At 44.0% G+C, this 19,400-nt stretch overlaps 1 protein-coding gene and 1 long non-coding RNA gene across 6 annotated transcripts in view; both read left to right on the top strand.

Annotated features, from left to right (window-relative positions):
* Evi5 (ecotropic viral integration site 5) overlaps positions 1-19,400 on the top strand; it is a 108,571-nt gene that overhangs the window by 75,632 nt on the left and 13,539 nt on the right. For all 3 annotated transcript variants that reach the window (XM_051170911.1, XM_051170910.1, XM_051170908.1), the window contains one exon: positions 11,855-11,950. In XM_051170911.1, the coding sequence (XP_051026868.1) occupies positions 11,855-11,950 (96 nt within the window). The remainder of the gene's footprint in view (positions 1-11,854; positions 11,951-19,400) is intronic.
* LOC127211084 (uncharacterized) lies at positions 3,218-4,706 on the top strand. Of its 3 annotated transcripts, XR_007833366.1 has the most exons (6): positions 3,218-3,416; positions 3,525-3,632; positions 3,849-3,920; positions 4,065-4,136; positions 4,245-4,496; positions 4,605-4,706. It is a non-coding gene; the product is annotated as an uncharacterized LOC127211084 (long non-coding RNA). The 3 variants fall into 3 exon arrangements; XR_007833368.1 differs by lacking the exon at positions 4,065-4,136 and having other exon boundaries at positions 4,281-4,496; XR_007833367.1 differs by lacking the exons at positions 3,849-3,920; positions 4,065-4,136 and having other exon boundaries at positions 4,281-4,496.

Here is a 19,400-nt window from a genome sequence, read left to right as displayed (position 1 = left end):
ATAAATCTTTTAAAAAGTTAGTTAAAAATGTAGAAGGACTGTTGTAAATAATACAAGGCTAAAAAGTAGTAAAGTACCAGCTATAATCACAAATTCTGTTTGACTACTCTAGACAGTAATAAAGCATTTTTAGTCCTTTTGGGGAAATCTGAATAGGAACAGGTTCAATGGCACTATGGAATTACTGTTAATTTAGGTTTTCACTGTATACAGGCCAAGTCGTAAAGAAGGGTTCCTCATCCTCAGACAGCGCACAATGAAGTGTGCACTACTAAACGTCCTAATGTTTGTTACTCATGTCCAGTGGGTCACGAAAGTCCGTGTGCCAGGTATATAGGTGAGAAAGACGGAGAAGGGATGGAGGCAAAGGGTCTACTGCACACGCTGAAGGACGCACAGATAACGTGTGGCTGCCACAGCTCTTCTGTGGGTTTGAAAAATTTGAAAACTGCGACGGTTGGGGAAGTTGAGGCAGATGTGATGACAGGCTCTGGTTCGCTGTTCGCCTCCTGCCTTTGAGCTCTCGTTCGCTGGGGTGTTGGGTCTGATGGATCTCCCAGGAGCTAATTTCTCAAAATCTCAAAAACCTGTTGTTCTGATTGTACAGAGTATTTAAAAGCTTCTAGATTGAAACACGGCCTTTTAAAATCAGCTGTCTTCCTGTCTAAGGAAGTGCCCTTCCTGTGGCAAGATAGGGCAAGCTACAGCCAACCCTGAAGCAGATGAGGAAACAAACAAGAGTGGCCTTTTTGGCCTACCCATTGCAATTTATCTTAAACGTGGGTCTGGCTAAATTTCTGGCCTCTAACAAGTTTGAAGAGCCTGCTTTCCCTTCCCTTCTCTTGACCGCACCAGGGCTTTTTTAGCTCTGTCCCACTAAACTCACTTTCCTGGCCACTATCAAAGCAGCTGGATGCTCTTTTCTTCACTTCTTCACTGCACCGTGGCCTGCAAACTCCGTCCCTTAAAACGCTCTCTTCAGCCCTCTGGCTTCTTGTGCCACATTCGTCTTTCAATTGTGGGTGGTGTGTTGGCTGCAGCCGACTCAGGCGAAGGAACCCTGACCGTGTTCACAGCTGCAGATGCTTGTTTCCTCACTGCTGGTGAACTGTTTGCTACTTTTTTTCCAGTGAGCCAGCAGAGTGTGATACATCCTTAGCACACTCTGTCCTCCTCACACTTCCTCTGATTAGAGCTTCCTGTGATTGGGGGATAAAATGAGTGAGTGTTCGGTGCAACATCAGCGTTACATCTCGGTACAGTAGCTATCTGCGATGCATTCCGGTGCTGTACTGTACTCTGTCGGACCATTACATAAGTCTGTTGGAGAATTAGTCTCCTTCATTTATTGCCATCTCTTTCCACAGACACTGGTGCAAACTAAAAGAATTATTTTCTTGGTTACCAAGTTCTTTTTCTTCTTCATTCTTCAGAACAGTTCTCAGTTTTCAGTCCCAGGACTCGTGTGTCTGGGCTTCCATCAATTCCTCATGATACATTATCAGAGTTTAGTATTTTCTGAGCCAGGTGGTGTGGATCTCAGGGCTTATGGTCTGTAGGAGTTCCAGACCAGCCAGGGCTAACCAGAGAACCCTGTCAAAAGCTGAGTTAACTAATTGAAAGAGTAAATTAAAGACCCCTGACAGCTTTCTTCTATTTGTGTTTTTAAATATATTTACTCCAAAAATGTACAGATTCTTGGTAAATATGTTTATGAATCCTGGCCATTTATCATGTGAAATATGACTCCTTTTCTTATATGTAAAATTATGCTAACATCTGTAGTGGAACTGGGGAATTATTTGATTCATTTTTCCATTGGTTGAGACATTAAGGCCTGGAACTTGGAGATCTGCTTAGGCAAGCACTGCCTACCTGGCTGGGATTGTCTGAGATCCTGGGGAAATAGCATAAGATTATCTGAACTTAAAATTAGTGAGATATTTTATGTATATAAGTGGAATATGCTTAGAATTTCTTAGTTCATATTTGAAATAGCTAATTTTAAAATGTGGTGAAGCCAGTACATTTCAAGCATAGGTCTTCACACTGAGTATCTTAGAATTTCCCCTTCTGTAACTTTCAAACATACTAAATTTCAAGCCCCAATCTAAAGATGTTTAAAATCCACAGGCCAGGAGTGGGTTCTCAGTTTCTATGCTTACAAAACTCCCAATGATAGTGTTTTATAATCATCTTTGACATTACTGTTTTAAGATATTTGTAGCAAAAAATGATATTTCTAGCTTAGATAGTTTATAGTATTATATTCAGTTATTAACAGATTTAGAGAGTAGTTTTTAATTGTAGCTAACAGAAAATCCAGCTTAAATTGGTTTAAGTAATAAAGACTTACTTGTTCATATAACTGAGAAGCCCCGAGGTAGAGAGGCTTCGGGAATCTTTGATTTGGAGTCCCAGTTACTGTTAAACATGACTCTGTAGTCTTTACCGTCTTGGATTCTTTCTTTTTTTCTTTTTTGCCTCAAGAAGTGTTAGACATGAATTTAGAAGTAGAATCTTCCACTTTCAGTGTCGTAGTATTTTCCAAAGTGATCAATCTGGATGATTCTGGGTTGCAGATGTTTTAAATTAGGGTTACTTATCCTGTATGATGACTAAACTATATAAACTAAGAAATTAAAACTTTAATGTATGGAGGTTGTTGATTTTTTTCTTAAAAATGAAGTTCTGAAGCTTGAACTCAGGGCGTTGTGCATTCCAGGCCTGCACGCAGCACACGTCCGCACAGCCAGCCCCAGTTCTGGTTTTGGAGTAGGTGTTATGGACTTTACCGTTCCTGTTGTGCAGTCTGAGTGGGTTAGCAAGTCCTGACCCAGTAGGTAGGCTGATCACATGAGCCCATCACACAGTAGGTACCCAGTAGGTAGGCTGATCACACGAGCCCATCACGCAGTAGGTAGGCTGATCACACGAGCCCATCACGCAGTAGGTAGGCTGATCACACGAGCCCATCACGCAGTAGGTAGGCTGATCACACGAGCCCATCACGCAGTAGGTAGGCTGATCACACGAGCCCGTCACGCAGTAGGTAGGCTGATCACACGAGCCCATCACGCAGTAGGTAGGCTGATCACACAAACCCAGCACACTGGTTTGCAGTCATTGCACAAATGGTGTGACTTTCAAAATGTTTGCTGGAAGTTCTGCACTGTATCTTCTTCTTCTTCTGGACATTTGATGCAGGTCGGACATCTCTAATCTGAAAATTTAAAATAAGAAACTTTCTTGAAGTGGACACAGTGCAACAAATTGTACACGCGACCTACAGATCTCATTCAAATGTAAATCCATTAAAATGTCACTGAAAAGCGTTTTCAGCATATGTGAATAGTGGTGTGTGAAGTGTAATGAACTAGGTGTGGTGTGCACTCTGTAGTCCTAGCACTGAGGAGGTGTGGTGTGCGCTCTGTAGTCCTAGCACTGAGGAGCTGTGGTGTGCGCTCTGTAGTCCTAGCACTGAGGAGGTGTGGTGTGCGCTCTGTAGTCCTAGCACTGAGGAGCTGTGGTGTGCGCTCTGTAGTCCTAGCACTGAGGAGCTGTGGTGTGCGCTCTGTAGTCCTAGCACTGAGGAGCTGTGGTGTGCGCTCTGTAGTCCTAGCACTGAGGAGGTGTGGTGTGCACTCTGTAGTCCTAGCACTGAGGAGCTGTGGTGTGCACTCTGTAGTCCTAGCACTGAGGAGCTGTGGTGTGCGCTCTGTAGTCCTAGCACTGAGGAGGTGTGGTGTGCGCTCTGTAGTCCTAGCACTGAGGAGGTGTGGTGTGCGCTCTGTAGTCCTAGCACTGAGGAGGTGTGGTGTGCGCTCTGTAGTCCTAGCACTGAGGAGCTGTGGTGTGCGCTCTGTAGTCCTAGCACTGAGGAGCTGTGGTGTGCGCTCTGTAGTCCTAGCACTGAGGAGGTGTGGTGTGCGCTCTGTAGTCCTAGCACTGAGGAGATGTGGTGTGCGCTCTGTAGTCCTAGCACTGAGGAGGTGTGGTGTGCGCTCTGTAGTCCTAGCACTGAGGAGGTGTGGTGTGCGCTCTGTAGTCCTAGCACTGAGGAGGTGTGGTGTGCGCTCTGTAGTCCTAGCACTGAGGAGCTGTGGTGTGCGCTCTGTAGTCCTAGCACTGAGGAGGTGTGGTGTGCGCTCTGTAGTCCTAGCACTGAGGAGATGTGGTGTGCGCTCTGTAGTCCTAGCACTGAGGAGGTGTGGTGTGCGCTCTGTAGTCCTAGCACTGAGGAGGTGTGGTGTGCGCTCTGTAGTCCTAGCACTGAGGAGCTGTGGTGTGCGCTCTGTAGTCCTAGCACTGAGGAGCTGTGGTGTGCGCTCTGTAGTCCTAGCACTGAGGAGCTGTGGTGTGCGCTCTGTAGTCCTAGCACTGAGGAGCTGTGGTGTGCGCTCTGTAGTCCTAGCACTGAGGAGCTGTGGTGTGCGCTCTGTAGTCCTAGCACTGAGGAGCTGTGGTGTGCGCTCTGTAGTCCTAGCACTGAGGAGGTGTGGTGTGCGCTCTGTAGTCCTAGCACTGAGGAGCTGTGGTGTGCGCTCTGTAGTCCTAGCACTGAGGAGCTGTGGTGTGCACTCTGTAGTCCTAGCACTGAGGAGCTGTGGTGTGCGCTCTGTAGTCCTAGCACTGAGGAGCTGTGGTGTGCGCTCTGTAGTCCTAGCACTGAGGAGCTGTGGTGTGCGCTCTGTAGTCCTAGCACTGAGGAGGTGTGGTGTGCGCTCTGTAGTCCTAGCACTGAGGAGGTGTGGTGTGCGCTCTGTAGTCCTAGCACTGAGGAGCTGTGGTGTGCGCTCTGTAATCTTAGCACTGAGGAGACTGAGGCAGGAAAGCACAAAGCCTGGGCTTCAAGTCCAGTCTGCATGCCTTAGCAAGATACCGTCTCAAAATAAAAAAAAAATAAAAAAAAAGAAAGGTCTAGGGACATATCTCAATGGTAGGTCATCTCTCTAATATGTAAAGCCACGGACTCAGTCTCCCCAGTTTATAAAGATAAACTCAAGTACATTTGTTTTGTTTTTTGTATTTTGAGACAGGGTTTCTCTTGTAGTCCTGGAGTCCCAGTCTTGCTTTATAGACCAAGCTGTTCTTGAACTCACAGAGATCTGCCTGCCTCTGCCTCCCAAGTGCTGGGATTAAAGGTGTGCACCAACATGCCCAGCTAATTTTTTTTTAATACATAAATAACTTCTTTGTTGTGACTTTCATTTTGCCTCCAAGAGTTCTCATTATGCATATGCAAGGATTTAAAAAACTGGAATATTAAACACTTCTGGTTACAAAAATTTTGGAATAACTTAATCTCTATTGCTTTTCATATTAAATTCCCAGGAAAACATGATGAAAGTTTTATTTATTACTGGAACAAGATGTAGTTTTCTAAAAAAAAAAAATTTTTTTTTATGTGCTGGGCATCTATCCCAAGTCTTCTCCCCCCAAACTAGCCAAGTAATGTGCCACTGAACGATATTAAACTCCCAGCCTTCAAACGGTAGTTCTCCCCTGACCCAGTGGCAGGGACTGTGGAGAGCTGGGATTGTAGACATAGGCCGCTGTGCTTAGCATAAAACGTGGATTTGAAATGCAAAGTCAACAGACCTTGGAGGGCAGATAGTTTTTCACCAATGTAAATGATATACAGTGTAAGCCACATGGACATTGTAGCAGGTGGCGTGAGGGACGGAGGAATGAGTTGTTTTGTATTAGTGATTTCTTTCCTCTCGGTACTGTGAACATGTACATGCAGACAGTGAAAACATGGTGCAGTTAACACACGTCAGCCACTGTCTTCACTCTGTTCTCTGTTGCTTTATCAGATATTCATCCGTACATCTGTCTAGCCGCCTTATTATTTGATGCATTTCAGAGTAAGTTATGTTATTCTTTGCTCCTAAACACTTAAGCACACATATTATTAACCTTTTGGTTAAAAGTTTTACTCACCGACGCTTTGGCTTAAGGCTTAATTCAAATCCTGAGGTAGATGTTCTTGTAGCAAAACTAATGGGATGTGCAGCTATGCCTGTGACAGTTACTGTTTTTATGCCCTCTTGAGCCATTTATGATCTTACAGAAAGTGTGTGCGCAGGGTCTGCTTGGTGAGCGTGGAGTGTTGATTCGCGGAGTCTTTCTTTGCCAATTACTCTACTTAGTAAACCAGTGAGCTGGCAATCTGCTGTTATCAGCTCGACCAGGGGAACACCTCAAGAACGCAAATCTCTGGGAAATCTATTAGTGTGGTGACACTTTCTCCTCACTTATCAGAGACCAGCATATGGAACTACCTGAAAATAGGAAGCCACAAAAGGAGCTGGGAAAATCTTAAAACATCAGATAACCGAGTGAACTGTTTTAGGAGTAGTTCTTTAATATATCTCTGTGAATATATGTTCTGTTTTTATACTGAAAGAAGGTATTTACAAAAAAGCTTTAAAGTAATATTTAAATGAAAGTATTTGCACAGCATTAAAAATCAAGAATTTGTCATTAAATAACGGTTGCGATATTTCTGACTCTTTGTTTTCACTTTTAAAAACATCAGTGCTCTCTCCTCAAGTGGAGCACTGAGCCCACATACACAGGCAGGACTCTGACAGGCGTGTGCAGTGTGGGTGCTACTGCTTAGTTGTTTTCCCTCAGTTTACCCTGCATGCATTGACAGTTGTTACTCATTTTCCAAGTCATATTTAATGTAAATGCATTATCCACTCTATACATTAGACTTAATTGAACGTAGCATTTTTTCCCCCTTGGAAATTCTTTCTGTCCATGCCTACAAGTTCACGGAGCATGGTTTTTACAGTTTGGCTATTGCTGGGTTTCATGGCACTGAGGACGGAACTAGGGCCTCCCATGTTCTGCACAAGCACAGTAGCCCTGAGGCTTATCTGCCGCTTTCATTTTCTTGTGCATCTGTTTGGGTGTCTTGTTGTTTTGTGGGAGGAGCTCATATACCTTTTGGGTGACGCTCTCTTTTTTTCATTAAAATTCTTCCATCTTTTTTATTTAAATTTTTGTTTTAGGTTTATTTATTTTTATTTTATGAGTGTTCTGCCTCCATGTGTGTATGTAGACCACGTCTGTATGTTTGCATGCTACCTGCAGAGGTCAGTGAGGGTGTCAAACCCGCCGGAACTGGAGTTACAGGTGATTTTAAGCTGCCGTGTGGGTTGAGAACTGAGCTCTAGTCCTCTGGAAGGACAGGTGCTCTTAGCCGCTGAGCCATGTCCCCAGCCCTTTGTCGTTGCAAAGTGTTTCAGATGTCCTCTTTTTCATCAGTGCTATTTTTCCTCCAAAGATATAAATAAGTAAACTGCTCTAGCAAATTTATTTTTTAGCCAAACCTAATAACCACCTTTGGATGGAACATTTTTGAACTCAGTTGTTTTAAACAGACTGACTGGTCTCTGTCTTGCCCCAGTTGTCTCCCACAGGAGAGCGTGGGTATCAATCACTGTGACTGCCCAGTCGCCAGCTTTCCTTTGCCTTTGTTTTGTTTTGTTTTGTTTTGTTTGACACGGAGTTTCTCTGTGTAGCCCTGGCTGTCCTGGAGCTCTGTAGACCAGGCTGGCCTGGAACTCACAGCTATCCCCCTGCCTCTGCCTCCTGAGTGCTGAGATTAAAGGTGTGCGGCACCACTGCCCAGCTCAGTCTTTCCAACCTAAGGTCTTTCTCTGCTTTTCTCCTTCCTTGTCGTCAAAGAACTTATCTCAGGTTAATCATCTTACTTGTGTTGAATTTTTATCGGCTCACATCTTCCTGCTGAGTTCACTTCTTATTTAATCAAGATTCTCGATAGGGTAGGATATGAAAATGAGAGACTCCCCACCCCCAGAGGATTGCTGGAGGCATCCGAAGAGTGACTGTGATCCCATCAGTCCCCTGTGGCTGAACAGTAGCTCCAGTGCGGCTGCCTTTCGGGCGCTGGCACTGGGGGACTGTGTCCTGTGAGAGCAGTGGTGTCATTTCCTTCTCTCAGTGAGCACCCTTTCTGCAGTGCGACCTTCCCTTATGCTCACTCATTCACTCCCCTTCACTCCATACTTTTCTTAGTGTGAAGAGGTGGAGTTAGTGCAAAGGCCAGGCCGACCTCAGGTACTGCAGCCCTGGAAAACACTGAAGTTCAGGGCTGCGTTCACTAGGCATTCCCGCCCCCCCCCCCCAATGGTTTCCTGTTCTGTGCCTTTGAAATACTTAAAATGTGGGATGAATAGAAAAGTGATTTAATATTTATAAACCATTAAGTGCCATGTTTCCAAAATACCTAAGGGCACAATCTATATGAAATATTAGATAAGCTTAGTAAGCATAGGGTGTGATCTATGTTTTAAATTCATATCTTAACATGAATTTGCAGTTGTAAATGTGAAAATGTCTGTATATGTTTATGCGTATATAATATATTTTGAAGGCTACAATCCAAATGACTTTAACCATATTGTTTTTGGATTTTTTTTGGTTATGTATAAATTGCTCGTTTCAATTTGTTTGATTTTGAACAGTGAAGTGCATGTAAAGACATAACCGGTTCAAACTAAACTTCGGGAGCTGGAGAGCTGGCTCAGGAGTTAAGAGCTGCCCTCGCCAAGGGCCTGAGTTCTGTTCCCAGCACCAACACGGCAGCTCCAGGGGGTCTTTCCAGGGGCACTTGCACTTGTGTGTAAATACTCACCGACATGTACATATAAACATAAATTGTACGTAATAAATTTTATCGTGTATGAAATATGAAATGATAAGAAACCAGATGCAGCTGTAAATTATAATTTTGAGACGCAGACTCATTAGCTTGGGTGGTCCTTACAAAGGGCCGTAGCATTCTCTCTTGAGCCCCTTTTATATTCCCGCTCCCTGTGAGGAGAAGCTAAAATAAATATGTAAATAAAGATGAACACTGCGACAGCTGTTCTGCTCGGAGCTTCGAATAAGTCTACCCGTTGTATCGCCTTTTCTCATGTTTGGAGTGCTGTACTGTAACTCCTGCGTAACCGTAACCACTTTACTCTTTTATTTAAATTTTGTAGAAATAAGCTGAGCATACTGCTGCACGCCTTTAATCCCAGCAGTTGGGAAGCAGAGGCAAGCGCATCTCTTGTGAGTTCGAGACCAGCCTGGTCTACATAGTGAGTTTCAGGACAGCCAGTGCTACATAGTGGAATCTTGTCACAAAAAGGAAAAAAATTGTAGAAATAGCAAACAGGGTTGATGTGTTGGATTACCTGCGAGAGTGAGAACTATTCATGGCATGAGTGCTGTCTTTCTCTGACAGAGCTCCATGAGAGAAGCCACTCAGAAAACTGATCTGAATAGGTTCTTGAGTTAGCACCAACCCGGGGCGCACAGGCATTAGTAAGGCTTTATGTGTGATCTGCTGCTGCTGCTGCTGCGGGTGTTAAGGCTTGATTCCCCTGCAGAACCTCGAGTGAGAAGGGCTCATACGTGCTCAGTGTATTAGCCACTATTTTTACCAAAAAGTGACAGACACGAAGAGGCTTTATGGTTTCACTTAATGGAAAAAGAAGGACAACGTCAGGAATGGCTTTGCTAGGATCCCGACTTTATCTCTGGCCCTTGGATCAAACAGACTTCTAACTACGGTGAATCAGTTCAGTGGTTTTTCTTTTCTTTTCCTTTTTAAGAGAAGTTGTCAAAAGAAAACAGAACAAAACGGCGGTGAGTAGGAATAATTTGATGAAAGGGTTTGAAGAAAAGAGCAAGTGCAGCTAAGTGCGTGACAGTGGCAGCAAAGGTAGTAAAGATAGGTGTGCCTGAGGCAGCAGGATGGAGAGCTGGGCTCCCAGCTGGAGGAGGCTGCCTGTCTTGTTGTTGGAGCGATTATAGTTGTTTCTGCTTCCTCCCAGGGCTGTTTGGGGAAAGTACATAGGCACAAAGTGGAAGGCGGGCCTCGTGATTTTGAAAGATAGCAGAAGGAATGTGTGGACAAAGTCCTGCTGTGTAACCCTTTATGCTGAAGGCACAATAACTAAGAGAATTGTTTGTTTGGTTGGTTGGTTTTTCGAGACAGCGTTTCCCTGTGTAGCCCTGGCTGTCCTGGACTCACTTTGTAGATCAGGCTGGCCTCGAGCTCTCGGCAATCCGCCTGCCTCTGCCTCCCGAGTGCTGGGATTAACAGTGTGCGCCACCACCGCCTGCCTAACTAAGAGAAATTTTAAACTGTCTTTAAAAGCCTATAAACACCCAGACGACACTAAAGCACCTACAGGGTCATGTAGAGTTCTCTGAAAACACGGGACGTGCCTGCTGCTTGTATGGCATTCAGCTTGTGTCATTACTATCTGTAGTGTGGTAAATGCTCGTGTGTTCACACTTGTTACATATGCACACATACACGATCATGGGAAGATTACACTGTGAACTGTTAACAGTGGCTGTCTCCGTGGCAGGAAACAATTGCTGGCCGCTGTTAATGTGTGCCTGTGTCCCTTTTGGTCTCAGGAATGACTTAGTAGTTAGAACAGTCACCTCTAAATATTTAACTCACCAGCACTTGGTTTTCCTAAGTTCAGACATGTAGGATGTTTTAAACACTGTTTTTACCTTTCCAGGGGCCTATTATCTAGAAAGTGCAATTTTGTTTTCCTTGCTGTAAGGAAACTGGCCAGGCCTGGTGGCACACACCTTTCATCTCAGCCCTAGGGACACAGAAACGGGCAGATCTCAAGTTTGAGGCCAGCCTAGTCTGCATAGTAAACTCTGGGTCGGCTGGGAGAGCTGTAGTGAGACGAAAGGAAAAGGCAGCTCTTCCGCAAGGGGAATGGCCCCGTCTCTACTCGGCCAGTGTGCCCGTCAGGAGCATCTTTTAAAGACTTGTTTTACTTACTTGTTTGCTTTTAGTTTTGTGTGGGGTGTGCGCGTGTGAGTGCTGTCGCCTGAAGAGGCCAGAGGACAGTGTCTGGTGTGCCCGAGCCTCCGACCCTTGAGTTGCAGGCTGTTGTAAACCACCCGACACGAGTGCTGGGAAGTGAGCTCGGTCCTTCTCAAAGGCCGCACATGCTCAGAACCGCTGAGCCTTCTCTTAAGTCCTGGCGGCATTTTACAATCAGCTGTACTTTTGGCTATGTCCCCTTGATGGGGAGGCCCGATGGCACTCGGAGGAAGGATAGCAGACTACCAAGAAGAGACTTGATACCCTAGCATCATATTCAGGGGGAGGAGGTCCCCATCAGTCACAGCCATAGGGAAGGGGAATGGGGTGAAAGCGGGAGGGAGGGAGGAATGGGAGGATGCACGGGATGGGATAGCAATTGAGATGTAATATGAATGATTTAATTTTTCAATAAAAAATCCAAAGAGACAAGAAAGCAAACAAAAAACTTTAAAAAAATAAAAAATAAAATAAAATCAGCTGTACCTAGGATTCCCAGTATATGTTCTGAGCAGACTTACCAGGAGAGTCACAGTTAATTATCTTTCTTAAAGTTGGAGAACTTTTTCAGTTTCTGAATAAGATTTCAGCTGCAATTTGAACTCCAGTTGAGAGTCTCGTGGCTTTTGACTAGGCACTGGCTTTTATGGTTTGGGTAGAAAAACAGCTGCCTGAGAAAATAATTACATAAATGGCCTTGAAATTGGAGGGTAATTTTGTCACCAGGGGACCTGTTGGATAGTTAATTTCTAAGACTTTCTCAAGGCTTTATAAAGTGTATGGTTTGTCAGCATCCACTAGGCATTTAAAAAAATACTTAGTTTAATTCATTGTGAAATTTTAGATAGGATGGGTTTGATCAGAATTTAGATAACTAAACTGCTGCCCTACTACGTCTTAAAATAATTTAGTTCATGATATAAGAATTGTCTGCTGATGTTGCTTTGTGGTCTCATCCCAAAATAGAAAGAAGAGGGCAGGCTGCAGGGACAGCTTAACAGGTCGGACTCCAACCAGTACATCAGGGAACTGAAGGATCAGATAGCCGAGCTGACTCATGAGGTGAGTGATAAATGTTGGTCCTCACGTATGCCTTCCTGCCTTCCTGTCTGGATGTAACGCTTCACTACTGACCTTTTCATGCTAAATGTTTCTGTGAGTTCATGGTTTTAGAAGGTCGCCTTTTTAAGCAAAGATTTTTCTGTTCAAATACGAGGATTTGCCTTCCCTAACCCTTTAACAAGAACTTAAAATGGTCAGTCCGTGACACATATCTTATTTTTTTTTTATTGTGACCTGAAAACACTTGGTGGTTACCCGTGCCTTAAATACACTTCAGTTATATTAAACTTTTTCTGACGCCTAACTGACTAGATGTGCGCTGCTTGCCATTGAGTGGAGGGGAAGTCTTTTCACTTCGACCTTGTCTTCCCCTTCACGGTGCTCTTACTGAGATTGCAAAAAAGGGCACTTGCCTGATATCAGTTAAACAAATTTCTTAGTGTCTGAGTGCTTTTTAAACTGGCATCTAGGATCTCCGACAACCAATGAAATTTCTCAGAATTTGACTAGCTCTTAGGCTAATTTAAATTACTTAACCAAGTCTATTGTGTCTGGAGAGACTCTTTCTGTTAGTGCAGCTTAGGTCAGTTCTCTGTTCTTTACTATTTTTTTTCATGATACAAATTCAGCAATACATATAAAACTTCTTTCTTATTCTGAATCTTAGTAAAATAATGTTTATTCACAATAATGACATTTGAAAGGAAAGCATAAACTTGGTTTGCTTTAAGAAATGAAGAAGAAAGGAAACACCTTGGCCGCTAGATGAATCTAACCCTCAAAGGAGCAAGTGTTGGCACTGCCCTTTCCTGGCCTTACATCCTTCGCTTGAAGGCTGAGTGTTGGGTGAAGTAACCCTGCAGGGCGTTAGTCGAAGAGTGGACTCCTAGTGAAGAGGAAACAGAACCTAAAGCAAATGTGATAGTTGACATGTGGTCGGTTCAGTTTCCTACGGCCTCTCACGGACGCTCCTGTCAGTGTCACGGTTATTACTCATGGCAACGTTGGAGGGTTAGGATCTCTTTATAATCTTTATCTGTTAGTATATTTTTAACAGATGACTTGTGTTTTATCTCTGCCCATGTGGGCACTCTGTAAATCCTACCTCTGGGAGCTTTTCCTTGTACCCACAGGGTGTTCTTAAGAAATACTGACTGAAATAAAGCAAAAAGTGTAAGAAAGCTAATATTGTTAGATTAAAAATTATATATGTTGATTGTATTTCTAATACTAGCCTAAAAATCAATCAACAGGCATGAATTTTGCTTGTCACATCTTGTGACTGAAAAAACAAAGTTTTTCTCATCAAGACAGACAGAAAATTATTCACACGAGATTTAGCTTTAATGCTTTGATTGATTGATCGATCAATTTATGGATCTGGTTTTGGAGACAGGATCTTGCTTTGTCACCTAGATTGATTTAAAACTTTGAATTTTTTTGCCTCAGCCATTTGGTGCACTGGGATTATAGGTGCACACAACTGACTATGTATGTGGGTGGGGTTTGTGTGTCTATATATTAATGACTTTGAAAGCAGTTTTTTGTATAAACTTGAAGAGAAAATTAATCTTCTGAGTAAAACTTTCTCTTAAAGAGCTGGATCCAAATTAAAGATTCTAAGCTTGTGATGAGATACAGCTCAGAGTAGCCAAAATCCTGGGCTTAAGAAGCCCATGATGGAAGCCAAGGCCTTGGAGTGTGCCCGGCACACCTGGGGACCACACACAGCTCAGCCGTGAACCTGAGGACGTGGTAGGAGCTCGGTGGAAGTGAACGTGACTCAAGGACTGTGTGAGTCATCAGGACTCAGCGGAGACCGAGAGAGAAGGGCTCTGTTGCAATATGAAGGGTCAATATGAGGCCATTTCAGCTGATCAGTTGCAGATGCATCTCCGATGTCTTTCCCAAGTAGGTTTTCATTTATTTGCCTGTTTTAGTTTATCACAAAAGAAGCTAAACAAATGAAATTTTACCCCGAGATACCGGTTGAAACAGACGCCTGCCTGACCGACTGAAAAGGTGGGTCAGCGGTCAGAGGATATGCTGCACTTTGCAGAGAGCCTGAATTTCAGAGGCTTCGCAACCGCTTGTCTGTCACTCCAGCTCCAGGGTCCAAGTCTCCTCCTGGCTTCTGAGCACCTGCACAGGTGTGCACATCCTACACAGACTGATGCACGTGCTGTCTTACTGGCCTCCACCTGCCATTCCTTTAGCTGCTTGGTTCTCTAAGTCTTCATTTTCTTCCAGAAAGTTCCTTTGTTTATAAAGGAGTAGCCAAGCCTAGAATCGATGTCCTTACCCACAGACGGCATGATGGCAGTACAGTTCTAGAAACAGAAAGAAGGACTTTTTAATAAAAAGTTACTCTGTTTGTATTGATGGCAGCTGATGATCAATTTTTGATTTCTAAGAAATTTTTAATGTAAGAGCTGGGTGTGGTGGTGCACACCTTAATCCCAGCACTCAGGAGGCAAAGGCAGGCGGATCGCTGTGAGTTCGAGGTTAGCCTGGTCTACAAAGTGAGTCCAGGACAGTCAAGGCTACACAGAGCAACCTTGTCTCGGAAAACCAAAAAACAACTACAACAAAAAGTTGTCATATGTTTTTACAGTAAACAAAGATTAGTTTTCTCAGTGTAACAGCTTCTAATTACAAGGAGGTATATCCTTAAAATTAGGATATTTTTTTTCCCCTTTGAGTCAGTGTACCAAATAGGAGCTCACACCAACCTCAGAACAAGTAAGATTTTCTTTGCTGACAGTCCCATGAACAGAGTGAACAGCCATATTTGTACACCTATGAAAACTACCTTAAGATCCTTAAATGTTTACTGTGCCCTATAAATAATGTATATATGTATGTATATAAACTAAGTTTAGTTGTACCATGTATAATTTTTTATTTAGAATAACTTCAATACATGAGATGCTTGTATTTACATTCTTACTTGTTTGGACCTGTGCGTCAAACCTGGGTCTAGTGAGCATTCCAGCTACATCCCTAAATGAAACACTTAGGCTGCTCAGCGCTCCATCATCTCGAGATGCCTGACGATAACGATCTTGTAAAGAGAGAGCATTCACTTTCGCTCAACAGATCTGTAGGTTCCAGTCAGTGACTCGTTAGTGGATCTGATTTTTTTCGGGGGGGGGGGGGGCTTGCTGAGTCAGCAGTACATGGTGGAATAAAATCCCTCATCTCATGGCCAGGAATGCCAGGGCACCACATTTAGAGCGCCTTTGGGGACATTCTTACAATGGTCTTCTTAGGCTCTTGCTGCCTCTTCTTGGATGTGCGCTAGCACCCCTTCTTCTCAGACTCTCTGCGCATGCGTGCGTGCGTGCGTGCGTGCGTGCGTGCGTGGCACATTGTGGGCGCTAAGCAAGCACTGTATCACTGCTACATCCTGAGTCTAGCGCCATTTCATTAAAGTTGTAGAACCTCCTGCTAGTGTCACCCTGGAGACCAAGCCTTTAGCACATGGGCCTCCGGGAAAGACAAATGATCCAGACTACAACAGTACTTAAAGCCAAGACTTAAGACACTGTTAGGCCGGAGGTGTTTTTAAAATTTACGTAGCGCTTCACTAGATAATGCAGTGACGATAAGGCCCAAGAATTAAGGGACTTATTCATAATTGCACACCTGTGGGCATATGAGATCCAATTAATGTCCCCACAGAAGGCTTGATTACAGCATCCCTTCCCTTCTGTAGTCCCGAGGACCTGTGTGACTGTACCCGCCGTTCACATATAAAAGTTCCCCGTTTAAGTGAAAATCAATCACTTCTCTCAGAGAGGTGAGTAGAAATCTAGGTTCACTTTGTGAACCTTTCTTTTCTATAGATTTTGGATTTTCATTTTATTCAAAACAAGGAAAATTATTTAACTTGACCTTGCAGATTTCTCAGTTTCTAGTGGGGTATCCTAAAAATCCTAGAGAGAAGGTGAATCTCTAGACAAATCTGGTATTATATATATGCGCCTCTTAGGAATAAGAGCATAACTGTAGATGAATTAAATAAAGTAATTTAGCTGTTTAATATATTCTGTATGAAGAATTCATAACTGGTGGCCAGATTTCCTCTAGATAGTTCTTCCCTTTCTTTCCTTCTCTCCTGTACACGGGGCTGCGCTGCCTCATTAAACAGCATAATTTACCACATTCAGTGCAAAGCTGTAATTCTGCACAGGCCGCCTTGCCCTAGCCACTTTTCAGGCTTATGTTCTGCTGTATAAAGAGGCTCTGTCCAGTTATGTGCTTGTGACCTGCTCACACATGCTTTTAACTTGTTAATGAAGTGTGTGTATTTGTGGTACTGATCTAATAAGAAACGAGCTAATTTATAAGAATAAAACACACACACACACACACACATATGCACACACCCTGGTGGAAGGGGCTAAGATGGTCTAAAAACCACTTAAAGAAGAAAAATTCAAAATTAGAAAACAAAAGGAAAGGTGCCAGAGCTCAGAGAGGACAAGGAGATCTCTTGGGAATATGCAGATTTACGTAGGATTTCTAGCATGAGGCTGGGGAGATAGTCTAGAGATTAAGAACACTGACTGCTCTTTTAGGGGACCCAGGTTCAATCCCCAAAACGCACATGGCGGCTCACAACCGTATCTGTGACCTCAGCCTCGGGATCTGACCTTTGAGGCATCACATATATGCCCATGGTGCACGTATGTACTTGTATGCAAAACTCCCCACATACAAAATAATAAGATAAATCAGAACATATTTAAAGAAATCTCTAGGGTAACGTCTGAGCAGGTAGCCAGCCAGTTTTGAGAGCACAGGGTTTGGGTCTGATATTTAGACTTAAAGGCTCAAAAGTCTTCAAATGATGATGCAGTGCCCAGGTCCCAGAGCAGGGCAAGTAAAGTTGTATAGTGGGCTACAGTGTGGAGCTGCCCTGGAGGGCCGAGAAGGGGAGGCCACAGCACTTCCTACACTGCCCTACTTGTCCGTGTATACTCCCTGAGGCTCAGAGGCGACCTGAGGTGGAAGTCAGCAGTGAGACGGGTTCTTGACCCTGTTTGTAAGTCAGCTTACTTTTCAGAGTCCTGCCACTTTTTTGGAGTTCATGTTATTTCAGATATGGCCAATGGGAATTCTCTCAAGATGGTTGCAGTGTTGGGTCCCCCTCTACCCCTGCACCCACCTTCTCCCCCACCCTCATGGCCCCCTTAGTGTATCACTTCTGAGTTTGCAAGCATTTAAATAGTAAATTACGTGAGAATATTTATACTACGGTATATAGTACCAACCAAAGCAGTGCTTACTGGGGCTGATCAGTAAATGTCTTAAGAGGTGGCCCTAAAACTATCTGTGACAGTCAGAACAGCAGTGCAGGGTTGAAGAGACTAGGACGGGGGAAGAAGAGTAACTCTACTACTTAGGAGGCTGAGGCAGTTGGGATCACTGGGAGTCTGAAGCCAGCCTGGGCTAGAGTAAAATCCTATCTCCAAAAAAGAGAGAGACGGAAGAAAGGAAGGAAGGAAGGAAGGAGCTAGGGTGGAGGGCAGGGAAGCGCTAAGGCATATCACTTGGAAGGTGGGTGTAGCGCCTACACCTGTAACCCTAACCCTGAGGCTGAGGAAGAGGACTAGAGAGACGGCTCAGCCATTAAAGGCTGGACTCACAACCAAAGATACAAGACACGAAGCAGGAGAGCTACTGACTTTTTTGAGTTTATTTTGTATCCTGCCAATTTGCTGAAGGTGTTTATCAGCTGTAGTTCTCTGGTGGAATTTTTGGGGGTCACTTATATACACTATCATATCATCTGCAAATAGGGATAATTTGACTTCCTCCTTTCCCATTTGGATCCCCTTGATCTCCTTTTGATGTCTTATTGCTCTGGCTAGAACTTCAAGAACTATATTGAAGAGATATGGGGACAGAGGGCAGCCTTGTCTGGTTCCTGATAAATACTCACATATCAAAACACTAGTCCAAGCGATACGTACCATGAAAAACTTTACTTACCAAAAAAGTGAGTCAGAAGAGAGGACATCCTATTGAAACTCTAGGCGAGAGTAGCATGGAAGAATGGGGAAATAGTAGGACCCACAGGGTCCTGGAAACCTACAAGAAGAACTTTATGACAGGCAGATTTGGGTCCTGGGGTCCTCCTCAAACTAAGGCACCAGCCAAGGAGAATATAGGCAGTAAACTTCGAACCCCTACCAGGACCTAGCCGACGAACAGGATATTCTCCACCGTTGAGTGGAGAGTGAGATCTGACTCTCACACGAACTCTGGTGCCCCTTTTCTGACCACGTCCCCTGGATGGGGAGGCCTGGTGGCACTCAGAGGAAGGATAGCAAGTTACCAAAAAGAGACTCGATATTCTAAGAGCATATATAAGGGGAGGAGGTCTCCTTCAATCACAGACATAGGGGAGGGGAGAAGGGGGGAAGTGGGAGGGAGGGAAGAATGGGAGGAAACAGGGGAAGGGCTAACAATCGAGATGTAATATGAATAAATTAATAAAATAAAAAAAAACAAAAACAAAAGAAAACAAGAGATGAAGGAGGAAGGGCTACAGGGTGAAACCTGTCTCAAAGGAAGAAAAGAAGAACAAAGAAAGGAAAAGGAAAAAAAGAGCACATGAGATATGAAAATTAAGAACAGATGGCAGTCAGCAATTTGTAAGAAAATGAAGTGTGCTGTGAGCCCTGCGGCTTCTGTAGTTCTCAATAATGGTTTTTAGCAGATGGAGTGAGGTAGGCTGTGCTTGAGGCTTCTTCCAGGATGGTAAGGAATAGTAAAGATAACCCCAGCGTAACATCCCATGTCTTTTCTCAGGTGCTGCAGTGCTGCACACAACTCTTGTATTTAATAATGTCTTACATTTAAAAGCTGCGTGTTATTCCTGCTCTTTGTCGAACACCTGACTTTCCCTTTCACTATTACGCCAGTGCTTCCGGACATGTCCCTAAAACAGAGAGAAGGTGCTTGGTCTCCATGCAGTCTGTCTGGTTAACAGTAGTTCTGGACTTGTGCCTCGTTTGTTCATTCATTCACTCATTCACTCACTCACTCATTCATTCATTCATTCATGTGCGTGTGGAGGGGTTGTTTTAGTTTAGTTTTGGTTCCAGATTTTGCATGCCTTTGTTCTCCATAGTGGTAGAGATGACTAGAAAACTCATCTTTCTGTGGACCTAGAGTAAGGAGACGTGGGTCTATGGCTTTGACACTGATCCTGTATCCTTAAAGTCCTTAAAGTGCCAGTTCATCCAGCTAGTGAGCATTTGAACATCTTTTAGTTCCCAAGCACGCGTTAGGTATCGCCTCAGTTTATGATCCCAGAGCAGTCACACTGTGTGGTTCTTAAAGTTCCTTCTGTCCTGAGGCTCGGCCATGGGACAGGAAGTTGGAGCGGTATGGCAGTGCTGTGGTTCAACCACACGGAAGCGTGGCCTGAGCACGC

This window comes from Acomys russatus, chromosome 28 (assembly GCF_903995435.1).
Source record: "Acomys russatus chromosome 28, mAcoRus1.1, whole genome shotgun sequence".
In the NCBI taxonomy this organism is placed as follows: Eukaryota; Metazoa; Chordata; class Mammalia; order Rodentia; family Muridae; genus Acomys; species Acomys russatus.
This window is presented reverse-complemented; position numbering and strand designations above follow the sequence as displayed.